The following is an 18,217-nucleotide window of genomic DNA, read 5'->3' on the forward strand; positions in this document are numbered from 1 at the left end:
TGGTAAAGTTATTTTTAAAAAAAAGAAATCGATTAGAGCTCTCTTGGTCAAAAAAAAAAATAATAATAAAAACTTAATGCAATAAATTTTTATTCATAAAGTTCTTTGATGTAAAGTTCATTTATTAAAGAATGAGAGGGAAAATTGAAGAAACTTAAATTATATGGATAAAAAATTATGCGTCTTTTCTTTACCTCAACCATTATTTTAATAAAAATTAGGTCAAGAAGATTTATGATTTTGATCAAAATACATATGTGTAGAAAACCAATGTAGCAAGGCATATAAAAAGAGTATTAATTAAATCAAAGGTAGATTAAATGGTACATAGAGGAAAGTTATGTATATTATACATAGTATGTTTTCACAAAGGTTTTTAATCAATTAATTTTCATGATCTATTTATTTACTTATATAAGTAAGGTAGCAAGGTCCTTTTTGCTCAATTCTGCCATTTAATGTGAACATCTAGACCATTTGAAGCTGGCGATTGATCAAAAGCAGCGATCATTCGTGAATAACCGACAACAAGACTTCATCACGACAACTCAGGCTACACCCATCTTTGATAACACGCCATGGATCCACCCTAGAGTCTAGATCTGCAACAAAGTGGCTACCATCTGTTACAGTCTATGGTGAATGCGCTTAGGGTAAAAATTTGGCTTCAATAGGGACCTGTGAAAATTGTTGTCCGAGTTTTTTGCCAATAGGTTCTAGGGCTTCTACAAGACGGGAATTATGAAGTTAAATACTTCTCTTTAGCAAGAAGTTATCAAACAGAACAGATCATACTTGGCTTAATTTGAATGATTTGACACTTTTCATAAAGGATTGAAATAATGCAAAAAATATGAAATTACTTTTTCTCCAATCTATTTTATGAGTCACAAAGTGTATGCGTCAAATCATGCCCTATCAGTTTAGCCAGGGACGATGGTAACGAAGAAAATAATCGTATTTGAGTTAGTAATTAAGGAAGTTAAATAAATAATATATTTTGAAGAATATAAATATATCTTTTACGATTTTGAATGATTTTTCGTTAAATATAACATAATACGGTTTATATTTTACATGACTGATCAATATTGTGGATTAATGATATTCTCTCTCAGAAACTTCTTCAGGACTCTATAATATATATATATATATAATATACACAATACAAGGAAAATCAAAATCCTTGTAACAACTGTCACTGAACATTAGAATAACACAAATTTCTCCTTAGTGAGTGAGTTTTAAAAGTAATATCAACAAATAGCAAAAAACTCAATAATTCAAACCTTATTAGTTACAAAAAAAATAACGAGAAGCTGATACATAATTCTGAAAATATTGCTTCTTTAAAAAAATACTTATACACCTCAAAAACAGTTTTGAGACAATATCTAGAAGAAAACTTGACAAAAATTAAAATTTTTGTCAATTTGGAATTGTAACGTAAATTTTGTGCACTTGTGTATAAGAAAAATACCTTTGTTCCCCTTTCAAATTACATAATCTCTTAATAAGCACACAACGTAAGAAACCTTACATTTACTGCACAATTAATAAACTCTATGGTTCTGTGTATATAAGAAATTATTCATAAGAAATTACCATTCCAAATTATTTATCACTTTTACAAATTCTCTTATTTTACTTACAGAAGTCAGAAGTCGACACTCAACCTCTCCCAACTCTCCTAATATCATTTCTGGGTCTCAACAATTCAAGGCTGAGCTTGGGCAGAACCTCGAACTTCCATGCAAAGTCTCTAATCTAGGGAATTTTGTCCTAATGTGGAAACAGGGACGGCGCGTTCTAACGGCTGGCCGTCTACTTGTACGCAAGGATTCACGCCTGGAGCTAGGCGATAATTATTCTCTTCGACTCACAGACATTCGTCCCGAGGATAGAGGAAGATACACATGTGAAATTGACGTGATGGGAAAACCAATTATGATAGAACATGACGTAAAGAAAAATTTATATTTTTTTTTTTTGTGAATAAATAATATTTTGCGTATTTTTGTTTTGTTTATCAGGTGGAAGTCCTTGTGCCACCAAATATAATTGCTCGTGAAGCCTCTGTAAGTTTGAGAAAAGGAAATGACGTAACAATACGCTGTGCAGCTGAGGGAAATCCAAATCCAAGGATTACATGGAGTAAAAAGAATGGTGTTCTTCCATCAGGGAAAGGTAAGGAAGAAGGTTTGGCATTAGAGATCCGTGATGCATCTCGTCGTGATGCTGGGACGTATATTTGTAATGCTACAAATGGGATTGGAAGCCCTGCAACAGCTGAAATTCAAGTGGATGTGAAATGTAAGTAATGTAGGCTGTTGTCAGTCAACATGGCCGCCAATTAATCAGTTTTATTATCGTATTAATATATGTAAATTGCGTTCAATATATTTTGTCTTACTTTATTAATCATTCATGGTAATGCCATCGTTATAGAGGACCATTTATCAATATTTGTCTACTATAAACATAGTAAAACATTAATTTATAAACAATAATTAGTCTGCTAAAGGAACAATTAATGAATATCACCCCTGTATAAACCTGGATATTAAGGGAAGACTACTTTCTACGTAATTTCTGGAAGAAAAAAAAAATATATATATATAAACAGTTAGTTTTTAATTCACTAACTACAAAGTAAACTTCTAATTTTAATCAATATCTATATGATTGATATAATGACAAACGATATTTTAACATAATAAAAGTTAACCTCTTCTTAGTCAATAGGGTTGCCTAATACCCCAATTGCTTCTAAAATGTACAATCTTAATAAAATTACTTTCCTGTTGTACTATTGTCTTTTTCCGAACTATTTTTATAAATTGCAATCGTTCATTAATTATTATTATTTATTTTTTTTACTTTTAAGACATTAATTTAAATATCTTCTTTGCTTTTTTCCAATGTGAAGCGTTCCCATTGCCACTAATGTTGCATTAGCTGTAACTTTAAATATCAGTCACAATCTCATTAAAAGTGATTACTACTAATAGGGTATCAAAAATATGTTTAACTATAATAATAACAAGTTATATCTTTAGACCCTAAACTAAAGTTGTTATGATTAATTTTTTACAAATCATATATTTTTTATTAGTGTCTTTAATTCAAAAAATGTCTTAAGTATTTTAACTTCTTCTAAAAGAGCGGAATAGTTTATATAGTCAAGAAAATGCTACAAGTTCAAAATATTGTTAAATAGTCTAATTTTAAAACTATTTTGACTGTGAATCTATTTAATTTTGTTGATATTTTAGGTTTAACATTTTGACCCAGCTCAGTAACTGTGTTAATGAAGTGTACTTTAAAAAAATGTATTTAATTATATTGTTAGCCCAATAAAGATTATTAAAAAGTATTTTTCATGAGATAAAAGTATCTAAAGAGATACTTTTACAAAATTGCACTTATAATGAAATATCAAATGAAGAACATCAGTTTCTCATTATTTTGCTTAATTTAAGAGAATTAATTGTTCATATAGCATTGAGTTGAAATGTTTTGAAAATGTGGAATGTGGAGACAACATTTCAGCATTCTTGAACCATTCATATTTCCTTTATTTGTTAAACAATTACTAAGGACCCAAACCAAAACTTTGCCAGAAACTGTGTATTTGTTATCTTTAACAGTTAAATTACTGAGGTTATTACTTTTTTAATTATTAGAATAATAAAATTTAGTTGTCAGTACATTCACAACGTAATTAACTGGATTTTTAAAGAAGAAAATACAAATATATTTTATTTGTATATTTTAAATTTATAATTTGTTAATTACTGTTGCTTTAATTGAATAATCGTTGTATTTACTTCTAAAACTTAAATCACCAAAAATTCATTATTGCAATATAGGGTATTTTTGTACCAATAAAGAGTAGTCCAGATAAGTAGGCAAAAACTTTAAAGGCTCATAACGAACTAACTAAATGGGTAAACCCCTATATATTTTTTACTTTTTAAATGCAACATTAATTGAAATTGAATTATTCATAATGAGTTTTGCATCTTTTGTTAACTTGGGGTTACGGCGCTGGAAGCTTTGGCAGTCCCGGACGACCTTGTCTGAATCCAGCTTTGCTATGGTACTGGATCTGGTTTTGCACTTTTAATTTAAATTCCCTGGATGATGGGAGTAATCCCAGGAAGAAATTATACCTTCCAACAAGACGGTACACCGTCCCACAAGGCCAATAAAGTACAGCATGTTTTGGCTACAAATTTTACTCGTATTTGGAACACGATTTTTTGCCATAATGCCCGTACCTGAACCCATGCGATTTATATCTCTGGAAGAGGATTGAGCACGAGTGCCCTGGCAGGTTTCAGTCGTCTGTGAAGGCCCTGAAGAAGTCCATTACCAATACAATGACAAAGATGGATCTGAACGAGATCGCCCAGGCCTACTAGACCTTCCGGAGGCGTGTGACTGAGTTTATCAAGAAAAGGTTATTTTTAAAGATTTTTGAGCTATGTTTCCACTACCACTCGAAAATAGAACAAAAACCAGCCTTATGTGTATATTTTCAAACAATTATTTTATTTTTGGCGAATGTCCCTAGTAACGCGGAGGGCTATTACAATACTTTTGCGTTGTAAAATAACTTTTTAAACACTTTATATGTAATGAATATATAAATAAACCAAGGGGGGGGGGGGTTATGAACTAATTGGATTCAAAAAAGTCTTGTGTCTATGCTTTTAATAGAATTTAAATGCATTTAAACATTGTTTAACTTTTTTTTGTTTTACATACATTCAAGTAAATACGATCATACTTTAAAATGCATGTTCAAGCTAAAAAGATATAAATTAGTATAATTTGTAAATGTAAATATGAATGCATGATATATTTACATGAAAATAAATGACTAAAGTATTTAAAGTTAAAATCGAGAAATTTAAGAAAAGTTAATTTTATGTTTTTATAAATATACTGGGTGTTGTTATGGTATGTAGAAAAAGTATAGGGGCATTTCTTAACAGTTAAAAATGGTGACAAAAATATGACTTATAACCAGAGGTCGACATCCATACTTGCCCGTGCTTGGTCAAAACAACATCATTAGAGTTAGATTATGATGACCTGTATCTATCTTGTTTGACTTAGTAATACCATACATTCAATACTCTTTATTTTGTATAAATTATATTCTCAGAAAGAAAAATTAACTTTCTCTTTCTACTCCCAAAAACTTTTTTTTAAACTAAAGGTTCTCTATACTAGTCTAAAAGTGATTCACTATTTGTGTTATTCTGGGCTAGTAAATTTATGATGGTGATAGTAATTTTATTTTTTTAGATATTCCTATTGGCTAGTGGCTAATTTTAACGACCGTCGATATCTCCCTTTCACAAGTGCAAGACGTTCTGTAGTTGTAACCAAAGCTATAAACTAAACATGCGTTAATGTGAAACTATTTTGTGATTCGATATGATTATAATATATTTTACAAATGATTAGATCCATAAAAGCATTTTTGTTTTGTCACAGATGGTTTGTTTTGTATACCAACAGATTTATATTCTTAAGATACAACATTTAAAAAAATATCAAATATATATTTATAAGTTCTCTAGCTAAAAATATATTCATCCATACGGATATGTATACAGTATATCAAGAAATTGATGATACCTTTGAAAAAACTATTTAAAACTCGGAAAAATGCACTTTTATGAAGTTCCTTATGTTGAAAGAAAGAAATTTTTCCCTGACATATCCAAGGCAATTTTTTAACAGGACAGGGTTCCTGTTCATCAATCCCAATTGCAAGAGAATTGGATTCACTCGAGTTTGGATTCATTTTGGAACAAAATTTATGTTTCATTTAAGTGTTTATTGTGCTATTTACTGTTTCTTAAGATATCATCAATTTCTTGACATACTATTTATCAATTATTTGATCCGCCCGTGAACCATTTAGAAATGTTTGTATCACAAGTTAAATGGCAGAAAAATTGATTTGAGCTATTTTCTCACCGACTAAAGTTTGAAAATTTCAAATAATCTGTCAACCATTCCTCTCTTGTTTTTCATAATAGGAAATTAAGCATTAAATAAAGCTTATTTTTTTGATTTTTAACCTAATGCAATGACATGGACGGCTAACTTTATGTGGCGCTATTTTTAAGAGTACTCTGCGTATCAAGCATTTCCTCGCTACAATAATTGAACACTAATTAACTTTTCATTGTTTTTTTCATAAAATTGGAGCAAATATAAAAATTTAAGTTGATGTATTGTTTTATCTATTTTTATCCTGGATATCAGTCCCAAATATTATAATCCAAGTCACCAAGATCATGTTTTCTATATTTGTTCACATAGGTTGGCTAAGTACAACTTTTGTATCCGTTAGGGGGTGTTGTGTATCCTTAAATAATACTTCATAACGAACTTTGCAATATTGTTTGAAGAATTCTTTGTTGAAATGATGATAAATATCATCCTAATCCTAGATAAATATTCTCCTCAATCAAAGTCAATGGCTCCATTAACTGCAAAAGACAAACTATTCATTCTTAATAACTTTTAGAAAGGTAAATTTTAGAACGGCTAAGGATCTCAAAATGACATTCCTAGCAACGCTACTAGAACAAAGTTAGGCAACAAGAAAATAGCTGGGAAATCACAGTAGATATATTAAATCAATCTTTCTCTTTCTATTTCTTGCTTTCCTAGGCATTTTCTTGTTGCCCAAACTTGTTCTAGTAACATTGATTCCCAGTGTTTTTAATATCTAATGTATAGAAAAGCTACTTTTTTCTCGAGATGTAATTTTGTTACTTTTCTCATTTCACCAATTACATTAATTTTATCAAATATCTAGGATTTTTAGTCCGGAAACAATACATTGTACCCCCAATAATGTCCTATTTCCTCTAGTATTTTTTCTTTTTTTTAAATTTTTTGGAAAAGTATTTTTTAGAAAAGAATTTAAATGAAGCATTTTTAATTTTTGAGTTTTTTAGGTTTACAAAAGTTTGAAATTTATTATTGATTTTTTAAGAGTGATGTCAAAATGACATGGAATCGACGTAGATCAATAAGAAATGCGCTTGGGAGAAATTATTCTCAGGAACTAAATGTGGGAAAATGTACATGGATTTCACACAAGATTAATATTTAAAATGGAGTAAATGTAGTACTATAATGTTTACATATAATTCATCAGTGCAATTCAATCTGACCAATTAAAAGAATATTAGAAAAGTTATATCACAAGGACCACCAAAGTGTTATTCAAACGCAGTATTTCGAATATTAATTCGTCAAAAATACATTTAAAAAAAAAATTATTATAACTTGCTTTTGTCTTGACGAGCCGTATATACCGAAAAGGTTAACTTGTATAATCGTATTGGAAGTTCCTATAATGTAAAATTATGAGAGTTTTTTTTTCATGTTCAAAGAACATGAATATATTTATGGAACAGCAGCATCAAAGTTTCAAATTTTGCAAAAAAAAAATAAAAAAATCTTCAAACTCCATTACGAGATATAAAACAAATATTTATGTAATATATATGCAATATCAGTTTTCCTTGTTTTTTTATATATATTTAAATATATATGCGTATGAATGGAAGAAGAGCTACTATTTAATATGTTCTTGTAGTACATGAAATTCCCATGGTGCCTAAAAAAATCCAATTTACTTATATACCTACGTTCAACAAAATCCATGCTAACTTTATTCATAATATGTTTGTAGGTTGTATGTGTACAAAAAATGTTTATGTTTTCCAAAATTTTAAGAAACTCTGATCATATGTACATTGTTAGGGTGACGCTAATGTTGCGACTTTATCCAATCAATTGAACCTTCTTGAATACTACGTACCGGCTTTGAACTGATGATGGAACCGTTTCATGCAGCTAAAAAAACGTCATCAAACCATTGACCCCCCCAACAATATACCCCATTGAATTTCTGACCCTTCCCCCTGTCTAACAAATATTGTTAAAATGTTTCGAACTTAGATGTAATTAAGTCAATTATTTGACAAATTGTAATCAGTGCAGAGCTTTACATTAACACTTATTCAACCATCCGGACCAGGAAATGGTTCTGTTGGATATGTTAATGTACTGTGTACGCTGTCCGAACGGACAGCTTCGTTTCACACATGACGTTGTTGTATCATCGTATAATCATTGGTTTCTGTTTTGTTTTAACAAATATACATCGACAGTCATTATTTCTTACTTATAACTCTCGTGCATCCGTATAGTACAATTTCTAACACTTTAGGACTGGTGAATGTGATTCCTAACCAGGCTCACACAATAAGTACGGAAAAAAATAATGTAAAATCTTGAAGAAATTAAAATTTTATAGGCAAGAAATATTTACTCTAATTTAAATATATTTTATAGCTACCGTATTTGATGTGTATTTAATATTTAGATTTAAGTAACTTAATCAACTTTTGTTATACTTAATTTATGAAATTTTCATTTCTCTAAAATGTAAATTAGTTCTTACAATTTATCAGAAAATGGACTTGATTATTTTTAATTTTAAAATACACTCACCTATTCTTACATTGCATATTTTTTAAATATAACATAAGAAAATTTAAAAGGAAACTGAAAAAAATTAATTGATTTTATTTGTTGACGACAAACCTTTTTAAATTGAAATATTTAGTTTAGTCTTTAGTTTGAGCTATAATATTATGCAATTGAAAAAATATGCAAAAAATAGATGGTTCTATATAAGACCCTTCATTTTTATGGGTTTTTGTATATTTACACCCTTGGTTTTTTCGGGAATATTATTCAAGATAACGTAATAAATATTTTATCTAAATAATGATTGATTATTTTTTAATCAATTTTTATTATCTTTATAATTTTCATAGTTATATATTTATTTTATTCCAAAATATAGCTCCGGATAGAAATTTTATCCTAATCATGTGATTAAAAAATGCTCTCAAAGCCAAACGAACTGCAATCAAAAGTTTTAAAGGCCACTTTCGTGTTTTATTTTTTATATGACAATAAAAAACGTATATTTTAGCCGATGAGCGTTTCAAGACCTGAACTTTGTTGCACATTGTAATTTTTAGCAGAAATACCGATATTTATATTAATATCAGAACAGGTAAAAAAATTGGTTGGTGACGACATTATTATAGACACAACGAAATGTCTGTACAATTTTTGGCAAATATATCTTGATATTTACGTTAATGTCACGATAACTGAAGTTTGTGAAAAATATACAAAAATTAATATTAAAATCCCATTTTTGAGTTTTTGAAAATATATAAAAATTTTTTTTTTAAATAAATATTTTAGAAAAAGATAGAATTATTTGATAATATTTAAATATTTTTTGAAAAGACTTACCAAAATAACCTCAAAATGGAATAGAGTTTCTTAAAAAAGCTTAATTATCCGTGTACTTCTGTTGTTCAGTATATTGATACCCTGACGGGACACATTTAAAAAGGTACAATACTAAATTGATATTAGAACCGGTACTTATATTTACATAATAAATATATTGGTTCAACGATGACGTAACCAACACTTTCCCTCAAACAAACAAACACAATTAAAAAGTGTATTTTATAAAAATAAACGTCATCTAGACCCATCCCTTACCCACCCCAAATAAAAATCCTACTTGCGTCTCTGTAAGTATATGTAAATAAATTTAAATATTTAATTATTTTTTTTGCTATTACTATATTTTTTGTCAAAAAAGTATTGGTTTCTCAAGTCAATTTTTTGGTACCAGAACCGGATCAAAGATTTCGGGTATTTAAATATCACAACTGCACACAAATACTGTTACGGAGCTACAACACCCTGTTATTTTTATCTTGAGCTCAATGTGCATAAGTTTGCACTCTGTTCATTCCTAGGGAAAGAAATATACTTTAAGTATATGTACTTCACATAATATTTCTAGGTTACTCGGAGTCAATGTAGTACTATAATGCTTACTCATACTAAATCAGTACAACTCCATCTAACCAATTTAAAAAACATTAAAAAACAGTATGTTATGACCATACTAATTTTGGTGCCTCTGCTGGATCAAAGTGTTAGTATCGTGACAACACTACTTTATACAATATACATATTATAGGTTATTCTTTTTTACTTCATTCAATCCCTATTTTACGATCGGATTTTAAATTGTAAATTATTTTTCTTTTAAATATCTCAATATATATATTCTAAAATTCCAAGTCTCACATAATCATTAGTTTAAATCCAGGCATGCCCTATAAATGAAAAAAACAAACATGATAAAAGTTAATGGCCCGGCTTTTTGTCGTTGCTACCTGAATATATGTGGTTGTTTTTATTCTATATATGGTCTGATTATACTTTCATTCTTGAGGAGGGAACATTTATACATATAAACGATAAAGTGTAACCGTGAATGCGTTTTCTCCTAAATGAAGGAGAGTAACACTAAGGAGGATCAACATCGTAGTAAATTAGGCCTATATAACTACTAAGTGCAAAGTTGGGATCTATTTATTATATGCATCTTATAACTGTTCAGAGCTTTTTTTAATGAAATGTCGAGACTGATAAGCTCCTCTATAGCAAAACATCCTTGAAATTATTGGACTGGCCACTAGTGTTGTGACAGTCCTCATTTATTTGCTCTAGTTTAGTCCTTTCATAGGACCAGTTCATTAATTTCTTGAGACTATCAATTTTTCGGAATGTCTATAGTAGAACTGATTAAAAAAAGAGAAAATAATGTTCATGACTTCATAAAAGAGCTAACTTTATAAGTTTTAGGGCTAATATGCAGGAATGAACTGCACCACACCAAGAATTGACTGGATTTTGGTATCTTCTTTTTTTTAAACAAACAGATGGATTGTATTATTTTCATCTAGGGTTATGGAATATAAGAAAAAATTGAATTAAAGCAATCGTTTAATGAGTGTTTAAAACAATTTTAATACTAGTAGAAAAAAAGGAAAAAATGCCCATAATTAATCTTAAATAAGGATTGCATATAAGCAAATATACAATTTCAAACAGGCTCACCCTAATATATATACATATTAGTAATAAGTTGCTATTTGTAACATACAAAAAATGAAGAAAAAAATAACTGTCAAATGCTTAATAAATTATGTGTCATTATTCCACTTCTCATATTTCCTAATATTCCAACTACAAATAACTTTTTAAAAGTGCGAATCATGTAGAATGTATATTGTCTAAGCACAAAAACGATCAATATTTTTTTCCATCATCATTATTTATTTTTATTATGCCTTTTATTGGCATGGAATTTATATTTTATTTGTATATATTCATGAGAGCAAATATGAATACTGCAAAGGTCTTAGAGTTCTAATTTGTATGTTTACAACTTAATAAATAGGTCGCTAAAGACTTTTTTAAATTTCAAATAAATAACTGATTTTGACAATATTTGTGTACACTTTCTTATATATTTTATCAAGTGTAATTTGAATTGGTGTTGTTCAATATTACAGTTTTATATTGGTACCGGGCTGTTAATACATTTTAAATGATACTTCAGTGAAAAGAGTGTGGAAAAAGGCTCTTTTTACAACAATTTATTTGAAAGATTTGTACCAATATATATTAAAAACATATGAATGCACACAATCAATAGAAACTCAAAATTACATATTTACATGGTGGGGATTTTAAATCCAGAAAATTGAAGGATAATATATATATCAATTTATTTCCCAAAAGTAATTCAGCAATTCACAAATCTTTTGCTTTTACAAGCTTCATAGTGAAGTACATCACTCAAACCTACCACCTCCAGGTTTAACCACAGCATTTAACCTGGCCTTGAACCTTCACACGCCTTAATGAGGATGTCCATGTTGGCCACTGTCTAGGGAATGGAAGCCTGGAAAGAGTCAAAAGTTTTATTTGCTCATTTATTGGACTCTCTCTCTAAGACACCTCACATATAGTAGCCTAAGGATTTCAAATCAGCGAGTTCGGAGAACACATGCGAATACATTGACTAAAACATGTTCTTTGCCTAATTTACCCATGATTCTGAATAATTTGTGTGTAAAATGGTTACCTAATAAAGGTTGGCCTGGTAGATCTCTGGGTTGTCAAAATATTGAGGTCTAAACTTGTTTTTGATTTCAAATCCCCAGTCTGTATATATAATACATAAGGAGAGTAAGAGGGTCTTCTTCATTCAATCACACGATTGATAAACTCCTGAGACCAACGTGTTTCGATGCCAAACACAGCTCCCCAACTATAACAGTAACTAACTACAGAGTTAATCGTGTGATGGAAAGAAAAAGAAATTTGACTGTGTCTATGTATTATATTTACTTATATTGGTAATATTTGCTTGGTATTAATTGAATGTAATTATATATTAGGAATAAATAGATTGAGGATCTTCTTTCTTCAACCGAACGCAGGTCCCACACAACGACTCAAAAATTGAGTGGCCAACAAAAATGTTTAGGTATTAAGCTAAAATAAAATGAATAATGAGTGCATAAGATAAATTTAAAATTCAATATGCAGGTAAAAGAATACTTTATAATGAAATTTGAGAACAACAACATATTATTATATATTAATTTTTGAAAATGTATTCGAACGATTTTGGCAAAAATTAGTCTCGAACCAGCAATATCAATTTTTGTTCTGGAATCGGTTCAAAAATATTGATATCATCACATTACTAGTGCGAATTATTTCTAGTTTTATGATGATTGATTTGTTAATTTTTTGTCATAAGGCTTTCTTGAGTTAATTATAAATTGGTTATAAATAGAAAAGTGAAAATACACACATTTTTAAGGTGCAAGAATACAAATGTACGATTTGCAGGAACAAGAATTACAACTTTTATAAGTAGATTGTACATTGTACTCTTAGAAATGTGCCAGTAATAAATGAAAAGTAGTATCACAAATATTCTTTTGATTTTATGATCATAGAATGCATAAAGCTCTCAAAATACGGACTCAAATTATCATGTCTCGAGTTCAAACTTCTAACTATTAACTATTTGAGTATTTTTTAGATATGTTGATATAATATTCAAAAAAGGAAGAAAAAAATAACTTTAAAATAAAAATATTTACATCTTTGAAATGATATTCTAAGAAAATTGACCCTGAAGTGTGTATTTAGTATAAACGAGTTATTTGTTCAACAATGATTATTTGCAAATTTATTCCGTATTTTATAAGCATATTCTTAAAAAATGCAATCCTTATTTTTCAGATCCTCCAGAAATTGACATAGAACAAAATTGGTACTGGAGAGAAGATCAAATTGAAGTGGAGTTAATTTGCATCGTATATGCTGAGCCACCAGCAACAGTAAGTGTATTAATATGTTTCTACATTTACTAATTTTGTATGCCTCCTAGAGAAGGAAATAATATACATTATATACTCGTATATTGACTTCTAAGACAATTCCTATGTCAGATGGAGTAATAATATTATTATATTTGTACTTATATTGCATCCGTGCAACTCTATCTGACCAATTTAAGAAACATTAAAAAAATATCAAACTACGCAAATAGAGGACTCTAGTTTTTTGTTTTTTTTGTTCTAATATAAAGTTTTACTTTAATTAGCTTTCTTTTATAAAGAAAATATCCTATTATTTTGAGTATTGAAAGCAAATCCTTTGAACCCAAAAAGTAAATTGAATGTATTTTATGTAATAAGATACAAAGAAATACAAATCTAAATTCATAGACAAAACGATTTTTGATCTAATTACTTTTATAATATTTTGGATCGAGACTTTTTCAAAAACCTATTACAAAAATCCTATTCGTTAAAAAAGCAGTTATTTAAAAAAATAATTATAAAGTAATTATAAATTTTCCTAATAAAATATCAGGGGATTTAACTTTTTTTTACCACTAAAACCTTAAAAAAAGTAACAAAAAACTGTCAAAGAAAATATTAAAACAAATTGAGCTTTTTATAATACGTATATAAGATCAAAAATTATTAATTTGTCAACATTAGTTAATTATCAAAATAAATTTTAAGTAGGAAGGATTGTTTTGGAAGATATACAAGGTAAAAACGGGACATTTAGAAGGTGATGCTATCTTAAAGTACAATTAAAAATGATATGAAGATTAAAATTTTGACTTTTGTTACTCTCTTTCCTTAAAAAAATATTTTTTTGTTTATGTCTACACGTATTTTCTTATATCGTCCTAAAATTATTTTTAAAATAGCTGAGCTATTAGATGAAGCTATAAAAGACAATAATGTTTAATAAATGAAAATTGGGCTTATATTTTTAGCTCCCCTGTTTTTTTTTTTTTTTTTTTAAAGTTGACTAATCAAAGTGTACATTTTCTTATCATGGACTGTTGTCATAATTATTTAATTCCTGAGTAGTAAACTTCCTTTACAACTACAATCAATTATATTCAAAACTGGATTAAATATTAATGTGTGCTCATAAAAAACGAGGAGTAATCTTGAAGATTTGTTTTAGAATTATAATTGTAAGCCTCATTGAACTCATAATATAATTGAGGATCGACATTAAAGTCATTCTTGACTATATTCTTGGTTATTTCCTTTCCACCACCCCACCCCCTTCCTTGTCACAGCTGCTTGTATGAAATGTAATTAGCTGCTCTCTTCCAAAATATTCTTCAAATTGTTAGGCTTACTATATTGATTTTCGGTTTTTATTTTTTTTAGCATGTCCAAAATAAATTCGATTTTCATTAATACCAATACTTACCGACTTAAAGATAAATTTATTATAACATATCTGATTTTTTTTTAAAAAGAAGATATTTTGAGTTGGACTTTGGTTTTATAAAGATGGCGTTTGTAAACAATTTTCTTCTACTTGTATTAGTACTGTTTTCTCCAACTCAAATACTTAATCCTATTCTTCTTCTTATAAATAATCCCAGCAAATTACATATACCTACTGAAAACTATTCATTTTATTTTGTTATTCAGTGTACCCATAAAAAAAAAAGGCTAAAAGTTTAATAATTAGACGTTGCTGCACATTTTTAAAGTTCAGAAACAGAAAACATGGTTTAAATGTAAGATTCAAATCTTACAAATGACTCGGTATATATTGTGAATGTTGTTATTGATGAGATTATATTTTATAGGATAGTTATATAAATATTTTTGTAAGTAAATTTGTTAAATAAAAAAAGTTAAAAAATTTATTTTTATTTCTATTGGAATGATTTTTTTTTTTTTAAACTAAATTTATTTTTGTAAAATAAACAATATAAATTAAAAGCAATACTTAAATCATCCAACAATCCGTCAACTAATAAAAATGTTTATAGAATAACTATTAAAATGATAACGAATAAATACAAAAGTTCAATAAATTAACTTCAATACTATACTTTTTTATATATATTTAACCAGTATCTTATTCTTATCAAAACTTTATATCTTTGATATTGATTTCTTGACCATTTCCTCCACCCCTTGAGTTATTGCCATTTTATTAGTCTTTGTCATGTACATGATTGACTGTATTTTTGCTATCACAGTTTTTATTTTGAATTTTTCTGGATGACTTGATGCTGTTGACACTAACCAATCCCCCTTCGTAATTTCCACAAGGAGGGACATAAGAAGAAGAGGTATTCTGAATTTTCAATCGTCGAGGAACAGAAAGTACAGTGTTTATTCCCCACTATTGATTTCTTACTAATACTTAGTCGATACCATTCGATATCGGAACCACTTTTGCTTATATGAAGTAAAAGGGTTCTATAATACTGCTTTCGGATCCTCGTTAAAGCCCAAGATCCAAGTCTTCTGTAACACCCCCTAAAAGTTGATGCACCACTCTCCAACCTCTGAGATTTTGCCATTTTTAATACATCTCATATTGTTTTTGAGGTCATTGTCCCAAATAAATAGAAGAATGGAATCGGTGAGTAAATGAATGCTTTGCTATCTCTCCATTAGTTCCATCTCACTTTAAAATCGAGAATTAAATTGATGGTTGGACCCTCACTACACCACTAATGATATTTTCCTATTCTTGCCGATTATTAAAGAAAAAGTTGAAATTAAAAAGAAAAAAAAAACCTTAATTTTTGTCACTTTGAAGAAAAAACAATTCATTTTTAGTTTCTTTAAAAATTAAATTGATTTTCAAAATAAACTGAACACATTTTGAAAAAAAAAACAACAACTTAAATTCAATGTTCCCTACATTTAGATTGGCACCTTAACTGTCTACAACATCAAAGAAAAATAAAATACTCCCATACAGGTGTTCACTATGACTTACAGAGATTTACTCCCCCCATCAAAGGCCTTTTTGTACATTGTTTTCATCATGGCATTAGCACTTCTTTGAGAGAAAGTACTTTTTGAAATTCTGAAACACATCTGCTGTCACATTCAACTCACATGTATGTACGTACATTGTACATATGTATATACTATATAGGCAAAGCAAAGTTGTTCTATGTATTTAATCTAGGCTTTTCAAACATTTGTATATATCTAGATATAGAAACACATATATTTTAAACAGTCGTATTAAATTTTAAAAGAAACGCTATTTGGCAGTTTAGTAGCATTTATTCTTTCACAAAGAAGAAGAAATAAAATAACTCTCTTTGTTACAATCAGTAATTAAAGAAGCCTTTGATACATTCTATACAAAAGAGTTTCTGCTTTAAAATTTGTTTTTCAAGGATATATTTAGGGATACATTTTGAATAAAATAGGAAAGGGAAATCCAAGAACTGAATTGGTTATTATTTTTATATAGTGGGTGCTGATTTTCAATCTTTACATTTTGTTAATTTCTTTCTAGAGATGCTTTGTGATATTTATTTCAAAAAGTCTGACATACATGGGAAATTTTTGATGAATCACCTGCAGTTTTTGTTACTTTCATTTTTCACTCCAGTCTATATAAGATGAGCACACAAAGAGAGAACATAATTAAGATATGAGCACTCCTTAGTGTGGCACGGGTTTAGCAGAGACAGGAACATGTGGAATAACAGTTTCCATGCATTACGTAATGACGAATATATGATAATTAAATAAAATTATTTTAACTTTGTTAGTTTCATTGACTGAAAAGTTAAATAAATACATTTTTGACCCAAATATCGTAAGTTATTTGCGTCAAAAATTACTAGATAAATATGCCATTATAACATTGATAACTGATCATCCTGCCCTTTTGTCTGGTAACCACTTCTAAGAACAAAACTAGTTTAATATTGCTAAAATATCATGTTTAGGTGGCTAACCACTCAAAGGAAGTACTCATAGTAGGATTTGAAGGATAGTAAATAAAGGTTTAGCTCATAAAAAGTCAAATTAAATATATATGTACATATCGAAATAAAATTATTAGTTGGTAACATATAAGTCACCAGCTATTTTGGACGTTTTATTTAAAAAGTAGAACATTCTTTTTGTAGGGATAATTTATATTTAACTACTTAAATGTATATCTATTTATATTATATTATTCGCAATTAGTAAGTAATTGCTTATGGTATATTATTGTGCCTAGTTAATTCAATTTTTCTTAAATATAATTTATTGAAACCTATAAAGACATCATGTACTTATATTATGCAATTATTATAAAATAAAGAAACTTTACACATTACAGTGAAAGTCGACCATCATGAATGTATAAAAACTCTCTTTCATTTACAAAAGATGTTCCCATGCTTTTAGCTTTATTAAATGAAGTTTTGTTAAAAGAAGCTACTTATGATGGAACAAGTTGGCCTTAGTTGATTGAAAAAAACAATGTCATTCTTTAGGAAGTCCGACATTTATAAATTCACTTTGTATGCTTGTGAAGTTTTGTTTTTCAATATTTTGATTACAATGATGGCATACCAGAGACGGGGAAAAAATATAACTCAATGAGTACTTTATATCCAGTGGAAAAATTGAAATGACTTTGTAGTCCAAGTCGAGTCACATGTGTTAAGTTTTGAGTCCAAATCATATTTCGAGTCTCTGATTGTATTATCAAGTCGAGTCCAAGTCTGACACCCTGTGATATAATTATTTTTTTAGGCTATGACTCAGTTTGATTAATTTATACCGAATTACAAGTGGATTTTAGAATCATTTATTTATTGAAGAAATTACAATGTAAAATTAGCCATTGTGGGAAATTTCCTTTCATTTACAAAAAAAAAAAAAAAAATTAG

At 28.5% G+C, this 18,217-nt stretch overlaps 1 protein-coding gene across 1 annotated transcript in view; it reads left to right on the plus strand.

The window, feature by feature from the left end:
- The window catches only part of LOC121132216 (lachesin), a 209,693-nt gene that overhangs the window by 151,423 nt on the left and 40,053 nt on the right, over nt 1–18,217 (plus strand). The window contains exons 2-4 of the mRNA XM_040727608.2: nt 1,655–1,962; nt 2,034–2,313; nt 13,264–13,361. Of these exons, the coding sequence (XP_040583542.2) occupies nt 1,655–1,962; nt 2,034–2,313; nt 13,264–13,361 (686 nt within the window). The remainder of the gene's footprint in view (nt 1–1,654; nt 1,963–2,033; nt 2,314–13,263; nt 13,362–18,217) is intronic.

Source organism: Lepeophtheirus salmonis, chromosome 2 (assembly GCF_016086655.4).
Source record: "Lepeophtheirus salmonis chromosome 2, UVic_Lsal_1.4, whole genome shotgun sequence".
NCBI lineage: Eukaryota > Metazoa > Arthropoda > Copepoda > Siphonostomatoida > Caligidae > Lepeophtheirus > Lepeophtheirus salmonis.